At 39.1% G+C, this 15391-nt stretch overlaps 3 protein-coding genes and 1 pseudogene across 4 annotated transcripts; 2 read left to right on the forward strand and 2 right to left on the reverse strand.

The window, feature by feature from the left end:
* Window positions 1-3674: 3674 nt before the first annotated feature.
* Window positions 3675-6574, forward strand: LOC120002186 (WUSCHEL-related homeobox 13-like). The gene is made up of 3 exons (XM_038850821.1): window positions 3675-4127; window positions 5315-5737; window positions 6208-6574. The coding sequence occupies exons 1-3, from the start codon at window positions 3887-3889 to the stop codon at window positions 6285-6287; spliced, it is 744 nt and encodes a 247-aa protein (XP_038706749.1). The 5' UTR covers window positions 3675-3886; the 3' UTR covers window positions 6288-6574.
* Window positions 6575-6877: 303 nt separating this feature from the next.
* LOC120002194 lies at window positions 6878-9083 on the forward strand. Of its 2 annotated transcripts, none has more exons than XM_038850841.1 (5): window positions 6878-7152; window positions 7569-7653; window positions 7861-7894; window positions 8685-8823; window positions 8974-9083. In XM_038850841.1, exons 1-5 carry the CDS (start codon window positions 6979-6981, stop codon window positions 9064-9066), a joined length of 525 nt encoding a protein of 174 aa, XP_038706769.1. In that variant the 5' UTR covers window positions 6878-6978; the 3' UTR covers window positions 9067-9083. The 2 variants fall into 2 exon arrangements, with proteins under 2 accessions (XP_038706769.1, XP_038706760.1); XM_038850832.1 differs by having other exon boundaries at window positions 6881-7152; window positions 7840-7894.
* A 1831-nt stretch (window positions 9084-10914) lies between these two features.
* Window positions 10915-13529, reverse strand: LOC120002718 (probable serine/threonine-protein kinase sky1). Its single transcript, XM_038851498.1, has 4 exons — window positions 13344-13529; window positions 11831-12616; window positions 11615-11662; window positions 10915-11535 (listed from the first exon to the last, which is right to left on the reverse strand). Exons 1-4 carry the CDS (start codon window positions 13527-13529, stop codon window positions 11215-11217), a joined length of 1341 nt encoding a protein of 446 aa, XP_038707426.1. The 3' UTR covers window positions 10915-11214.
* A 1017-nt stretch (window positions 13530-14546) lies between these two features.
* LOC119995066 lies at window positions 14547-15117 on the reverse strand (annotated as a pseudogene).
* Window positions 15118-15391: the final 274 nt, after the last annotated feature.

Consider the following 15391-nt stretch of genomic DNA (forward strand, 5'->3'; position numbering starts at 1 on the left):
CAATACCTTCCTGGATCACTTTCTTTGGCGTAATAAACCACCGCCAATTCGTTGATCCCGAATTCGAGGTTTTCTAGTTCAGCCAAGCACTGAATGCTCAACAAAATTCTGACGCTGTTAGGCATCCATTGACTTGGGCATATTTGCCAAACCCTACAAGCATCGGCAAGCAACCTTGGTATGGGGAATCTCAATCCTATGCTGAAAGACAATAGATAAAACGGCGTCCATCCAGGGACTTGAAAATCGACTCCCTCTGTGTCGGCTCCAGGTCTTATCTCAATGGATGAGTGGATTCTATATTTCTTTCGGTAGAAGTCCATATCACTTGCTGCCAAGGTCGATTTAGGGTTTAACCCTTTCAGTATCAACGGCCCTTCAATATGACCATTCCTCTCTGATCTTTCTCCTTCATTAACTGGTGCACTGGTTCCGGCTCTATCATCACCAGGTTCCTGACTCCCCGACCCAGACCATGAGTAGTTTACACTGGGTTCTTGTTCATCTCTGTTATGGTCGGCGGGAGTTCTACCGTTGCCGGATACTCTTTCATTCTCCGATTCTTGATCATGAGGTCGCATCATTCTATTAAATACAAACTCAGGGCAAGAGAAAGTGAGACTTACCTTCAATTGGTACGGTACGAGCGTCAATCGATGCCTTCCTCTCTTCCGTCTTCAACAAATCTGAGCAATTTCTGTGAATTTCGATTGAAAGTTTTTCTGAAAAACTAAGAGCACGATCTTTGAGTTTTAGTATTGTATGATTGTCCGTAATACCCTTGTGTTCATCATGGTGCACGCTTACCGAAACGTGCTCTCCAAGGAACGATAGCGGTAGCAATTCAAAATTTCACTGTGCACGTCAGATGCATTAAATGATTGTCGTGTTACGATTGACACGTGTCACGACCTCTATCTGTAACGTTTTGATCTTAGCATAGTGGCATTCATACAGTATTACTATCACTATAACTACTGTTCATATAACTGATATTCTTTGGATTTATTGCAAATGACAGTTTCAGAATAATAGTTGCAGTTCTTTCACTTTCCGTTTACATAGACTCTCATACTACATTGAGTAAAGCTCGTACTCACGAAGTCGCCATCAAGTGTTCTTTTTACAGGTGTTAGTCATCGCCTCTGAATACAAATCGGTTACTTCGAATGGCTAGCATGCTAGCACCAATTCAGGCCACGGCAATAGCTTCACTTCAGTCATTATGCTAGCACCAATACAGGCCACAACTATGACTCCAAAAATAGCTTCTACGCTAACGCCCACGCTGGCTATGTGCAACCTCAAGCAAACGAGGTTGTATACATTGTCACCCTCAAACAAACGAGGGTGTCCCCCATATAGCTTCGAACAAAGAAGTTGTATCTCACCAGCATCAGTGAATAACATTGTACTAGGTTACACACGCCTCTTCACAACCTGCTCCATCAGAATCTTCTCAGAGACCCAGCATCTTGGATCGCCTCTGCTATACATTTCATCTTCAGTTATACTCATTCCTCTTTTTCTTGTTTGTTGCAGGAAATTCAATATGCATACTCTCCAAGATGAATTCGTTTTCATGCTTAGAGAGTGGGGGACAATTGTAGGTGCCAAAAATGGTATGGCCCCACATGGTCACATAACGACAAGACAAGCTGGACTGTCTAGGTCCACAGATTAACTATCACAGTTAGGCCCAAACTTAAAAGCCTATCTTTGGGTCCATATACAATCTTTACATCATTGCTAAGTGATATAAACAGTATTCTGACACCAAAACTGTCATATTTTCTGACACTTATCTACAGGATCTTTATAGCTTTACAGACTGGTCACTTTATTATGATCCTTCCTTAGCATGATGGAACTAGGTGTCAAGACATCCGCAGGTATTGGCGACTGGGTACAGTCGCCAGAACAGAGTAATGGCGACGCCACATATGAGCGCCATTACTCGGACTACCTCACTCATAAAGCAGTCCTTATCAGTCTAATCTACAGCCGATATTTGTATGTGTGACTGGCTCACATCCTTAGGTATGACTTTCTTTCATATACGTATCTATTCATTAAATACCGCCTACAATTCTTCCATACTTTCATCGACGCCTGTCTTAATTATGACACATTATTGCTTTATCGCTTACCCTGACACAACCAGGATAGTAGACTTTTTATACACTTCTTTCATACAAATTGGTCTAATGGTATAACTGGAGTGTACACACAATTCCCGAGGTCGATCCTTGTTCTCTATAAATACCCCCCTCTTTTCATATGCGGGGGATCGGTCATTTTGGGACAAAAACAAACTAGACAATACAAAAACACTTTCTACCAACTCTACATAATACCCATTCAGACAAAAACACTTAAGAGATAGCTGGTCTTCCATCTCCGACAAGTACTAACTTGATCGTCGGAGCCTCCACGACCAGCACCCCCCAAGCCGGTTAAGGAGCTTTCACGGTTTGCCTTGTTGTGAAACTTGCAGGATCCAAAGCTGTAAACGGACCCCATAGGAAGAAAAATTGACCTTTCAACGATTGTAGAAATCTGCTCCTACAATTTCCCTAATATATAGTGCCAAAGTAAGTGACTACATATATACTGAAGCAATTACATGCACGTTAAGGTACGTATTTTATTATATTATTCGATCTCAACAAGAAATGAGTTTCGAAGTCAACAGTTTGGTCTCATTCATCTGAATTGGTATAATCACTCACAGAGTAACATGGTTAATATTTATGATAGTAATCAGTAAGGTCAAGGCCTCAAGGGACTGCAACATGTACAATTTTTAATTTTGTGGATGGATTATTGTCCAAATACACTTGTTAGGTGGCACATTTGATTTGCTATCGTGTTGAATTGTGATTCACATGCATGTAAGACAAGGAAGCAGCCAGCCAAAAGAAAAACCACATGCACAGTTACTCACGCACACGCACACGCACACGCACGTATGATGATTTCAATACTTATATAAACATACTACTTTTCTGTTCTGTTCTGAATCTGATGTGCTGGATACCGACCAAACCAAACCAAACCAACAGGAGTGACAAGAGAGGGAGAGGGCAGGTGTTGTTTATTTGTACAAATTATTAGTGACAAATGCTTTAATTCTGACATCCGCCTGCTGCCCGTATTGTATTGGCATTTGGCTGCTTGGTCCGTTTTTTTTTATCTGCCCCGATCAAACAAGGTACTAGAGAATGTTTTCTTCCTTACCTTTACTCTGTCAGAGACTCAATACTCCCCTTTATATCAAGGCATATGAAATAAATTTAAAAATAATTAAATCAAGCCAATGACGAGCTTATTAATTTAACAAAGTCGATCGTAGCTTCAAAAGTGGGGGGAAATTGCAAACTTTTGTTACTTGACAAGATTTGCATAGCTTCAACAAGAGGAAACAAAGATAGCATCACTGATCAATCATTATAATGTATATTTGTATAGCTTTTTATGTGTCTTTGAAATCGAATTGCTATGCCACCCTAAAATTACCTACTAGGCTACTACTCAATGGTTAATCATATTACCTTCAGTTCACTGGTGCAAAGTTACATTGTGGCAGTAAACAAATTTTTTCAATTTATATTTTATGGTACATAACATGGGATGATTTGCTAACGCACGCACATAGAGTGTGGAGACCAAACCCTTAATAAACAAATAAATCTTTGTCACTGTCCGTCCGTCCGTCCGTCCGTCACGCCCCCTCGTCTGTTTGTCCACTTCCTAGTTCCTTCCCCTTTTCTCCACTCTCTGTTTTTCTTTCTTTGCTTCATTGGATCTTCTTTTCCTTTTCAAAAGGAAACTACAGAAAGGAGAGATATGGATGACTATTGACTGCTGACCGAGACCAACCATCATGGACTGGGACTGTAACACCCTGGAACAACCACCGCACCATCAAAATCAAGAGAATCACCGACCAAATGTTGCCGTTACTGTTAATGGGAATACTGGAGGAGGAGGAGGGGTAATGTATGTCAAGGTAATGACAGATGAGCAATTGGAGACTCTCAGGAAGCAGATTGCAGTTTATGCTACTATTTGTGAGCAACTTGTCGAGATGCACAAAACCCTCACTGCTCAGCAAGATCTTGCAGGTTTCTGTCTCCTCTCTTTTTTCTCTCAAATTTTATTCTTTAACCTGTATTAAATAGTTAACCTCTTAGTGGTTGTATATATTGATGATGATCTCTCATGTCGTTATATGCTTATATGGTGAAATCTTATGTTGGTTCTTTTTTGGGTTTTCGATGACTACTTCCTCTTTTTCATTTTTCTGCGTTAATATTACTTGTCTAGGGTTTGTTTTTGTCTTTAAATTATTTCAGATTTCGTTTTCACTCAATTTTCCTCTTGAAGTAATTTACTGTTATCTAATTTGTTTCAATTGCTTAATTGGCTTCCCTTTTTCTGATTTGGTGGCTCTGTAACTTATTCTTCAATTATTGTTTATAATTGTGAACAAAGTTGTAATAAAAGCTGACCATAGATACATATTGATTTTTCAACTGCCGGCGTTGTGATTTTTATAATTTTCTTTTTACATAAACCAATGTGTGAATACTGAGCTGCTTTCTCATGGTTTTCCCCCCATGATTGCATGTTTATGTTATGTAATATTCCAACCTTGTTTTTTTTAGAAAAAGATTGTTGCTTTGGGAGAATCTTGCATTTGTACTCTGAATCTTGACATAAGAGAAAAGTTGCTTCATAGCAACCTCCACATCACCAGTTCAAACCATGGAAATAACCTTTCTGCAATGTGACTTGAGGTTTCAAACTTCTCCCTCCTTAGACATGAAATGAGGATGGGAGCCTTGTTCACTGACTGTTGTTTCTTTTCTTTTTTTTGTGATCTGAAATCAAGTATAGGCATGTCATCTTGTTGGTTTAGGTTGTTGAGATGCTGAAATTTTCAACTTTTCATCATGTACTTACGTGTGCAATCTTGTTCTTCTGGAAGTAGATATTGTAGGAAGCCCTTCTTTCGGTAATAACATGATATGCTAATGAGTTTCCATTTACTTTTTCACTTTTCGTTTTGGAAATAAACTTCCTCAAAGATATGGTGCTATAACTTGTAAGATGTATACCATGGTTCTACTTGTGTTTCAGAAGCCTGAATTTTTAAATGGAGTTCCTGAATGCTGGTACCCCTGCTCATGAGTACTCTTAATTATCGAATGAATTGTTTGCCAAAAGTATGATGTGATGAAATTCTTGTGATAGGAATTAAACAACTTTATTACGTGCTTATACTGTTTTTATACTCTTCTCCTTGAAGGAGGCATGCTTGGAAATCTCTACTGTGACCCGTTGATGACTTCGTCTGGCCACAAAATTACTGCTAGGCAGCGTTGGACTCCAACTCCTGTGCAGCTTCAGATTTTGGAACGTATCTTTGATCGAGGAAATGGAACTCCCAGCAAGCAAAAGATCAAAGAGATAACTTCTGAACTCAGTCAGCATGGCCAAATTTCTGAAACTAATGTTTATAACTGGTTCCAAAACCGGCGTGCTCGATCAAAAAGGAAGCAACTAGTTGGAGCATCTAACAACGCTGAATCAGAAGTGGAGACAGAGGTTGATTCTCAGAATGATAAAAAAACTAAGCCGGAGATTTTTCATTCCCAACAGAACCAACCTCTTCAAGCTGAAGATCTGTGTCTTCATAGCCCAGAGATGAGCTCTGAACTTCATTACTTTGGTATGTAACCGTATCCATGTACTTCCATCTATAATTTCTGATGTACTGCGGCTGCCTGGCAATATAGTCAGGAAACGTAACATCCGCAAGAAGTATAATGAGGATCGTAAGATACGGTTAAATCTTGGAGGGTCATTTTGATAAAAAGCTCGCTCTTTCAATGATATATTTGCGGATAATTCAAACTTGGTAGGTTCAGTGTATGGTCTAGGTTCAGGAGTCATATCTAGATTGATTCTTGTGCCTAAATGTCCAGAGAGAAAGCAAGAGCATCCTAGATATACTGCAAAAGCACATACTGCAAGGGTTAACAAGATATCTTGTGACTACTTTACAATATTGCTGCTGTCGATTTAAGGGTTAATCAAACAGTAACAAATATATTGTCTTTGTATGAATTTCTTTTTGTTTGTGCTGCATTGTCTTCACTGATTATGTATGTGTTGTGACTCCCTAACTAATTGATGCAGGGAATGACCACCAGAGTGGAAAGATGGGAACGTCAGGAAGCTACAATCTTTATGAGCAGGCAGAAAACTATAGCATGTGAGAGGGGTTGACATACTGAGAGACACTTCATATGCCCTTGTTAGTTTGTAGCAAGAAATGATGTTGCTCGGTCATTTTGATGAAAAGCAGAGAAAATTCATCCCAATCAATGGGAACATACATGGCTAACACCGAATAGTTTTATTTATGAGTACTTACTGTTGAATGTTTTACTAATGAGATGATGATGTGAGAATGATCAACCTTGTGTGCCACGGGAATGTGATTCTCCTTTCGGCTTGTGTTTAGTACTACTTTTTTTCCCCTTGGGAAGTTTTTGCCTTATTACGCTTTGAGTAGTCTTGTTTGAATGATCAGAATAGTTGATATTGTTGGATTGTTTTTGGGAAGATTCTCAACTTCTAATGTTTTTTGGACTAAAAGCGAAGGCATTCATTAATCATTCTATTGGAGTTGAGTTGGCAATGCAAATTGGTGGATGAGTTGCATCTTAAAAATGATTAAATAAATATGGGTTCAAGGTTTCCAGATGCTTAGTGGGCTTAAAGACAAAGCCAGGGCTTGGGTTGGGCCAGACGAAAACACATTTGATCCAAATTTTCATTGTTTATTCTTGGAGTTGGTAAAGGTGGTTGAAATTGAAATTCAGTAACAGAAGTAAACACTTGTGCAAGAGTGCAGACGACGATCTCGGTCTGTTTAGGGCTGTTGATTTCGGTCGATTGTGAATTATGATTGGTAGTCGGAGATATAGTTACTCCCAGGAGAAACGTAATGCAATTGGCGTTCACCATGTTCAAGTTGGGAGGAGGAGTGATGTTGGGGCTGGGCTTGGCCTTCTTGTAAGGCTGTCTCCACTTCTTCTTCTTCTTCTACCATATGCCTTGAATCTCTTCCTGCTCAAGGTAATACATATCATCACTCTCCCTCCCTCTCACCGATTTTACGCTACTTTTCTTTCTAGGAAGTTACGTTTGCATTGTGAGCTCCGATTTGATGAAATCCGTTTGAGTTGTTCGGGATAACATTCGTTAGTTCTTTCCAAAACTACAACTTGATTCAAATTTGATCTTCTCATCGCCCGTGGTTTTGCTTGCTATTATCCCATCATTGGCTGATAGCCTACCGTCTTAATTTCTTACCTAACTGTGAATCAAGGGAGAGGAAATGCGATCGAGTGCTTGATAGTTGTCCTTATTTTAATTGCTAGTAAAGGCATTTATTGATGTCAGGCTCTTTAGATTTGGTACTAAATTTTGGATATAATATTTGCAGGTTTAATAGTAGTTGATATCTAAAATTATGCTTATGTAATTTACAGGACAAATCACTCAGTATTTTACTTTGGAGCTGTCTTTTCTCTTCTTTCATTGTCATATTGTTGATTCGGAAGCCAGTCAAGAAAGGTGAGCGCCTGAGAAACCATCCTCTCAGCACCTGGATATTCGTTATCATATATTTTATTTTAAGGGAAATCACAATAGCTTGCCGTTTAGTAATTTACATCACATTCCATTCAAATAGATGCTCGACATTATTTTTAGGCAAGGCATTTAAGTTTTCTTTACTTAGTTTTGCCCTTGCATAATCAGAGTCTATCATAATCCTGCCAGCTTTTGGAGTTCAACTCGAGACTCATTATTTAAGGTATATTTTCTGTTCACCCCCTATGTATGATATTCATACTGGTTGGATATTGTCGATGTATCATTTTTTGGCTCTGAAACTGTTTTCCAACTGGAGGAATGGTTTTTTCTCCTGAATGGTTTGTTCTTTGTTGGAGAGATAGCAGGCTTGCTTATCTTTTCAAGTTCTTAGTCTTAATACTTTTATCCTTATCTATTATACCTTTTGCTTTAAGCTTTTGCAAATTTGGACCCATCCTTTTTCTTGAGCATTTCAGCTCTACATGGGAAGAATGCTATTGATATAAGTATATAACCAGCTCATGCTCTTGTACTCTTAACTCAGCTCTAGATTTGTGTTCCATGTAACCCATCCCTTCTTTTGCAGTTAGCCCCTCTGCACTCTTAGTCTTAGGTCATGGCATCCCCTTGGCGCCTTTTGACTGTAGTAAAATTTGTCTTTTGCTTCTCACAAAAAAAATCAGTTTGTTCACCTCTGTAAGCTCTCATCAGGTGCTTCATGACAGAATCAATGTCACCTGTGCATTGTGCATCTATATTTATTTATGTGAACTGCTACATTTTTTGGGTTACTTATTGCCCCTTTATCGAAGACTCTATGTTGTTTTCTACTTCAAATGTTCTTGCTCGGAGCTGACTATATATATATCTCAGCCCTTAAAGGAAAATGACTACAATCTAGAATCGGTATATCAAACTTTGCTCATGTACCACCTCTTGAAATATACATGCACTGATAGATGCTTAAATAGTTTTGGTTTCTCTAATAATTTGATATTTGTTTTCCTCAGTGGAAAGGTTTTCCGCCACTTTATTCCCATTGAAAAGATTCTGAAACCCGTGCTGCTAGAATGTTTGACCCCAACTACTTGTTACTGGAGCTTGGCTCTGATGATGCGGGGGGAAGAGGAACTGATGTTGTTATTCAAGGTGAAGTGATCTTGTGCATTTCAATATACTGAACTTGGGCTAAGAATTTTAAACTATGATAAAACGGAAATTCTTAGGGAATTCTTATTCAGAAAGTTAGGATTTTGTTGTTGCGCCTTTTGACATACTGATGAGATGAATCTAGTGCAGGAATTACGTCCACCATTGAAGATTTTAGTCCCCATCTGGAAGGCCTTGAAGAATGTCCCGACACTTTTTACAGAAGATGGTCAACAATGTTGAAGGACTTTTATATCAAGGCAAAAAATACATGTTTTGGAAGAAATGGAGGTGCAAGCAGCCCCAAAGCATTCAACAGGCACTCCATTAGAGAGAGATCAGATATGCATTGTATAACAACTGAACACAAGCATCTTGATCATCGAGAGCGACACTTGTTCCTTCAGTTCACCAAAATAAGCCAAAATAAGCCTAATTCACAAAATAAGTCTAAGTCGTAAGCCTATTGTACCAAAATAAGTTTTTCTTTTTCTTTTCTTCTTTTTTCACAAAACAATAACCCATTAATCGAAATCTTCTTACATTCTCTTATGACTGCAGATGGAAACAAAAATCCTACATAAACCCTAAATAAAAACCCAAATTTTAAATGAAACAAACTTAAATTTTATTTTTCTTTTTGTGTAGCAAATCTAACTAAATTTTTTAATTTGTTAGTTGGGTACTTGTGACAACAAAACAAGTTTTTATTTATTTATTATTTTTAAAATCGGATCGGATTGGACAACATCATTTTTTTTTAAATTATTTTTATCCAAATAAAATTGAGGTGAGAATGATTCAGTACAATGTTTGTTTCTAGAAGCAGCAGCCAATCCAAATATTCTATTCTATGCATAAATAAATACAGACCGACCACAGATCTTCCATTTCTTTTCACCACCTGTATTTATCCTCCATTCATTCCTGTGACAAGGAGCCCTAATTTCAAACCTCTGTTTCTTTCTCTGCACCTCTCGCAGACGATAAAAAGGACTAAATGGTCAGGTACTCCGATTTAAAATGTCCAAATTTACTTCCTCTCTGTTTATCAATCCACGTTAAAAGGTGTGTTTGAGCTGTATCGGATTTCGATAATTCGATCGACTTAAGCTTCAAGCAATGGCGGATTGTGTTTTTTACTTTGATGAATTTCCCTTTTCTTATCTGTTTTTCGATCTTTGGAGGAAACTTTAGTTTGGTGTATGCGAAGTATCTGATTGATTAACATGCAGTCATAATGTTTAAACCCCAGTTTGGTGACATGCGGCCTCAAATATGGAAGTTGATAGCTGAGGTAGGACTTTTGATGATGTTCTTTTTGTATAAATATTTTAATTTGATTTATCTTTTGGCTTCCTCGGCTTTGTAATTGTAATGAAGTGGAACCGACCAAATGTATATTTTTTGGTTGTTGATTTATACAGAAACAAGGTTGAAAGTTAGAGATTGGTGTGGAACTGCAATAAAAATACATAATTCTTTTGTTAATTCATGTGTATTGATCCTGGTCTTCTGTTAGTGATGTATGCATGTAATAACAATAATGTTTGGTTTTCAATCTTTTGCTTTCACCAGTCCATTTTCCTGGTTTTCTTCTCTATCTTATACTGAAAGCAACGCCTGAATTGTATGTCATAATTTTTACTCCTTTGGAGCACGGCCATCCTTTCATGGCATTAGTGTCCAAGAAAGAATGAATCTGGTATGAATGAGATTATGAGCCATTTTCTTTGCTATTATTCGGTACTTCTTCTGGATTCCTTGACGCGCATTTTATAAATTTACATGAAAGATAAGAGAGTTTTTCTTTGCCAAAACACGCAGGATGCATGCATGCTGTTGCAGATTCTCCTTGCTAAAATCCAAATCCTTGTTGAACGGTGTTGAATTGCATTTTTTTGTCAAATAGATGTCTCTTTTTCCAAATTATCCATCGAAGTATAGAACATAAAACTGGCTTGTGATGGTACATTGATATTTTGTTAAAAAGAGCAACCTCCCATCCATTCAATATAAAGTCTTCTGATCCAAAATGATGCAAGTTGGAAGAGAAAAGCAAGATTTGAAACCACCAGAGGAACAAACTACTCCCTTAAATGCCAGAAAAGTTAAAGCAACAATCAAATTCCTTTATCATTCATGAACCCTCAACATCAGTACTTGAATGTAAAAGACAAAAGGTGTAGGCTATACTAGGTAGCACAAGGCCACCAGTTCTTATCATGATGTTAAAATCACTCACGTATATCCTCACAAAAATCATTTACTAATTTACATTGTAGTTAAGCTTTAATCAAAAAATAAATCTTATTAAGATGTAACAGAACAAATGTGGAGAGATTTGAATCTGGACCAGTTATTGAGAAACTCCTTTGCTCCATTCTTCACTCACCACCCACCCCTGATCTGAAGTTTGCTCACCCTAGAATCCAAATTCTCTACAGTAGATTCATTATTCATCTCACTTTGAGTTGAAGTTCTGAGATTGAGCCATGGGTGTTGAAGGCACTGCTGTGCTGTTGGTCGCTTCTCTGGTGCAAAATCGAGAAGTGGACAAAGGAACTCTGCAAACTCATGAGCATCGGCTTCTGAGAATTTGTATTTCTCAATTAGCAATTTGTCGAGTGGCCAGTACTTCAGCCTTCGAATCCGTTTTAGATCCCCATGCCTGTCAAAGAAATCCTTCGATCGAGTTCCACCTACGGCAATCTGCTCATGTATTTATGGAAGAGAAATGGGTACCAAAGTAAGAAAACAAATATTCAGAAAATAGAAGCAACACAAATACCTTTCTAGGCATCTTTCCAAGGAGTTCCATCATAAGAGCAAGGTGATCCTGAAACCAACCCAGGGAAACATTTCAATTTAATCTGATATAAATATTGTTTAAACAAATATTTCCACATAAACATCTGGGACTGCGAAAAACCATGAAGAGTGTACTAGGTATGATAGGAATACCATCCTGCCATCCTGTCAATTTGTCATGCCATAATCAGCCTACCTCGTCTTCACTGAAGCCTTGTCCATTCTTGGGAGCAAACATCATGTCACCAGTAGCAAGCTCAAATGCAGTGCAAGCGAATGACCACATATCAACAGAGAAGGAATACCCAGCTCTGAGTACGACTTCAGGAGCTCTGTACTGCCTTGTTTGGATTTCTTCCGCAAACTGCTTATCAGCCCAGCATGCATTGCCAAAATCTACAACCTTGCACATCATATCAATTCCATCGAGGCTTCTCTCCGACTTCTGAACCACTACTCCCCCCATAGAGGCTCTTCTTTCTGATATCTTAGCAACTGCCCTTTTTGCCCTCTGCTTCAATTTCTTCTCAATGATATTCATCGTAGCTCCACCATTAAGGCTACCCTCGGGTCTTTCAAGAATTGGGGTAAGCCCAGACTTCACAGGATCTTTGCCAGGATCAATAGTGGAAGAAAGCAGAATATTTTCAAGTTTTAGGTCAGTATGGATTATACCAAGCTCTCTATGCATGTAATCCAGACCTGTCAAAATGCATTTGCAGATCTCCCGAACTTTATTCAATGCAAGGCCTTTGTAGCGATTGTATCTGACGAGCTGGAGTAAACTATCGCCGAGAAATTCAAGTACCATGCACAGATGCTGCCCATTTGGGCCAGTGTGCTTAAAGTGGTCGATCAGTCGCACGACACACTTGGAATTTGAGGGATCGCCATTGGCAATGACCGAAAGGACTTCGATCTCATGAAGGGCCGCTTGAACAAATTGCGCAGCACTCTTCTGAATTTTAAGAGCAACATAGCTCTGGCAAAATCAAACCAAATGAAGAAAATGAGGAACAGGAAGGGGCATTAATAAAAAATTATCCTCTAAATACCTTATCTAACTTCAAATGGAGGCATAAAAAAAGTAGTAGCATCCTGTAAAGTCAAATACAACATTTGCAAATAGATTTATGGTCATCTACAAAATAAGAACAGTTGGTGGTTATAGTTTGAAATAGAAATTATTCCCCTTGATCAAACTCAATAAAATCTCCTGTTCCACTATTTAATCTAGTCATTTTCACAAACGTTGGGTTTTAATCAACATGAAGGTTGGTATTTAAATCTTAATCAACATGGAATGATTTGATTGGGTATTGCAATTAGCAAAATCACTCCAGTCCAGGGCCTGTGAAAACCATATTGGAAGTTACAACCTTAAAAACAGCTTCCCCTCATGTAAGTTGTAACTGACAATTTATAAATCTTCTACAAGTATCCAATATCAATAATTTGTCGAGAAATATAAACTGATCATCCACACACAGAAAACAGTGATTCCCTGGGAAAATAAATAACTCAGTAATCATTGACATGCCCTACAAACGAAGATCCTCTCCAACTAATTATGAGAAATCGATTTAAAAGAAAAAAAAGAAGAAGAACAATCCATTAACAAGAAACGAAGATCCTGTCCAACTAATTATGAGAAATGAACAAACAAGGATTTTAAATGGTGAAGTTTGGAATTAGTGAAGAATACGCACCGAGGATCGTGTATCATAGGCGAGCCAGACGGTGGAGAACTGTCCCCATCCAAGCTTCCGTTGGGCGACATAACGGGCAGCGTTGAATGTATCGCCTACTCTGACGGCGTGGTAGCCGCCTTTCCGGTAGCAGTCGATCCCCTCATCATCCTCCTCTGATCCTCCCGATGACGACGAGCAAGACATGAGCGTCCGATTTGCTAGGTGCTTTGTATCGGATCTGAGTCGATTTATTTCTTTAATTATATTTAGTTAGTTCTCTCTCCGGAGTCCTGAGTGTCCCCTTAAACTCCTTAAGTATGGATCGTACGTCTCCTCAGAGAGGAAGGGGGGAGAGAGAAAGAAAGGGTGTGTTTTTCTTTTTATTAATATTAAAATTAAAAATTAAAAATGTTTATGTGGTCTCTCCACTTTTTACTCCTCCGGCTCCATGAAAGAAAGAAAGGTGTGTGTTCAAGTTACGTTAATGGGCTTTATGCCACGGTGCGCGTGGGGTTGTGTTTGGTTAGGTGGAGTGGAATGATTGGTCTCACTTCCCCAACCCTATTCTGCTTAGCAGTTATCCGTTGCGGAGTTGTTAGCTGTCTTGGGCTTTCGGGCTATGGCGGCTTGCTTTGCGTCTGTCTGTGGCTCATGATATGGGCTCTGATGCTATTTTTTTGGGCCGTTACTTTTCAGATTCTTTGCTCGGGCTTTGCTTGCTAAAATGCCATGTGTCAGGTCAGTGTTACTGTGTTAGAAATAGAATGAAGTCATTTTGTGCTCTACCTTTTTTAATGGATTGCATAATCATGATTTTTGCTCAGATCTAGAATCCTATGTTTGCCTTTTTTTTTCAGTTTGTCGCGAACAGTGTTCATTTTCTCATATTTTCAAAATTACCTCATTTTTATTTTCAATTTTTACTTTTCCTATTCTGGGTTGGAAACTCATTTCTTATTTGCTTTGAACTTTTCTTTTCAATGATGTTTATCATGGCTCGGCAGACCCTGTGCTCTCTGGGGACACAAGTTTTGACGACCTAATCGAGGCAAATTTGACACTCACTATGCTGCTGCATCAGTTTGGGCTTTGACTCTGTACGTAGCTCCAGTGTTTTTCCATCGTTTGATGATACATATACATTTGGTTCAAATGGTCCATTTAAGACTTGGGGAAAAAATGAAACTCCAAGAAAAAAAAATAATTATCAAGGGAATAGAGTGGACGACAAATCATTCAAATTCAATCCAAACCAAAAAGATGACGACTTTTTATAGAGAAAGTTGACAAGGAAAAACAAAGAATTGAATTACTCTAATTCCCTGACAACCTTAATCACCATAGTATTAGCCGTCCCCGCAATTGACTTACAAATGGACTCCATGGGCATGTACTGACAATACGGATCAGACTGCTTAATCTTGGCAATCTCGTAGACGTGCTTGATCGTGATGGAGGAGGCGGCTGCTCCCGGACTCGACTCCGGAAGCCTTTTTGAGGTACCAGGTGACGGAGGCAGACTTGACGGTGAACTCGAAGGTGTTGTCCTTGAAGGCCGTGATTGTGACGGCCATTGGAGAATCCGGTTTGTACTTCTGGGCCCTCGCGTTGAAGTCCTTGCAAAAATGAAAAAGCCATTAAATTTAAACGGTACTGCCCCAGGGAAGGACCCAGCGGCGGCGCAGGGCGAGCGGCTTCGGCAGGGACCGTGAGGCGGATTGTTGCGGCCACTGCTCGCCGGGTTAGGATCTCCTTTAGGGTCGACATGGATTCAGCTCCGTTAGTTGCAGGAGGAGAGAGAGAAATGGAGGGCTTTTGGTCTCCCCTCTTTCTCGTGGGTTATAAGCCCACAAATGTAATCCTAGCCCAGCCCGTGTTTGTTTGAATGGCCCTCAAGGAGTACACTCCCATTGGCCATTAGGCCCATTACTTCCCTTTGCAATTTCCGTCTTCGTTACAAAGTCTTTTCAGATCCAACAACATTGGGATTTTAATTTAATAAATTATAGGGTCCAGGTCCAGCCCATTATTTCCCGGGTTATCCACGGGTCGTGCGCGCCTTGGTT

This window comes from Tripterygium wilfordii, chromosome 1 (genome assembly GCF_013401445.1).
Source record: "Tripterygium wilfordii isolate XIE 37 chromosome 1, ASM1340144v1, whole genome shotgun sequence".
Lineage (NCBI taxonomy): Eukaryota > Viridiplantae > Streptophyta > Magnoliopsida > Celastrales > Celastraceae > Tripterygium > Tripterygium wilfordii.

Excerpts from the sequence above, each read along its gene's own strand:
- LOC120002186 (XM_038850821.1), top strand. The coding sequence starts at position 3,887 with ATGGACTGGGACTGTAACACCCTGGAACAACCACCGCACCATCAAAAT. Across the intron at positions 4,128-5,314 it reads TGCTCAGCAAGATCTTGCAG|GAGGCATGCTTGGAAATCTC; the intron begins GTTTCTGTCTCC and ends TTCTCCTTGAAG. Across the intron at positions 5,738-6,207 it reads CTCTGAACTTCATTACTTTG|GGAATGACCACCAGAGTGGA; the intron begins GTATGTAACCGT and ends TAATTGATGCAG.
- LOC120002194 (XM_038850832.1), top strand. The coding sequence starts at position 6,979 with ATGATTGGTAGTCGGAGATATAGTTACTCCCAGGAGAAACGTAATGCA. Across the intron at positions 7,153-7,568 it reads TGAATCTCTTCCTGCTCAAG|GACAAATCACTCAGTATTTT; the intron begins GTAATACATATC and ends TGTAATTTACAG. Across the intron at positions 7,895-8,684 it reads CTCGAGACTCATTATTTAAG|TGGAAAGGTTTTCCGCCACT; the intron begins GTATATTTTCTG and ends TGTTTTCCTCAG.
- LOC120002718 (XM_038851498.1), bottom strand. The coding sequence starts at position 13,529 with ATGTCTTGCTCGTCGTCATCGGGAGGATCAGAGGAGGATGATGAGGGG. Across the intron at positions 12,617-13,343 it reads CCTATGATACACGATCCTCG|AGCTATGTTGCTCTTAAAAT; the intron begins GTGCGTATTCTT and ends TGATTTTGCCAG. Across the intron at positions 11,663-11,830 it reads AAGGCTTCAGTGAAGACGAG|GATCACCTTGCTCTTATGAT; the intron begins GTAGGCTGATTA and ends GGTTGGTTTCAG.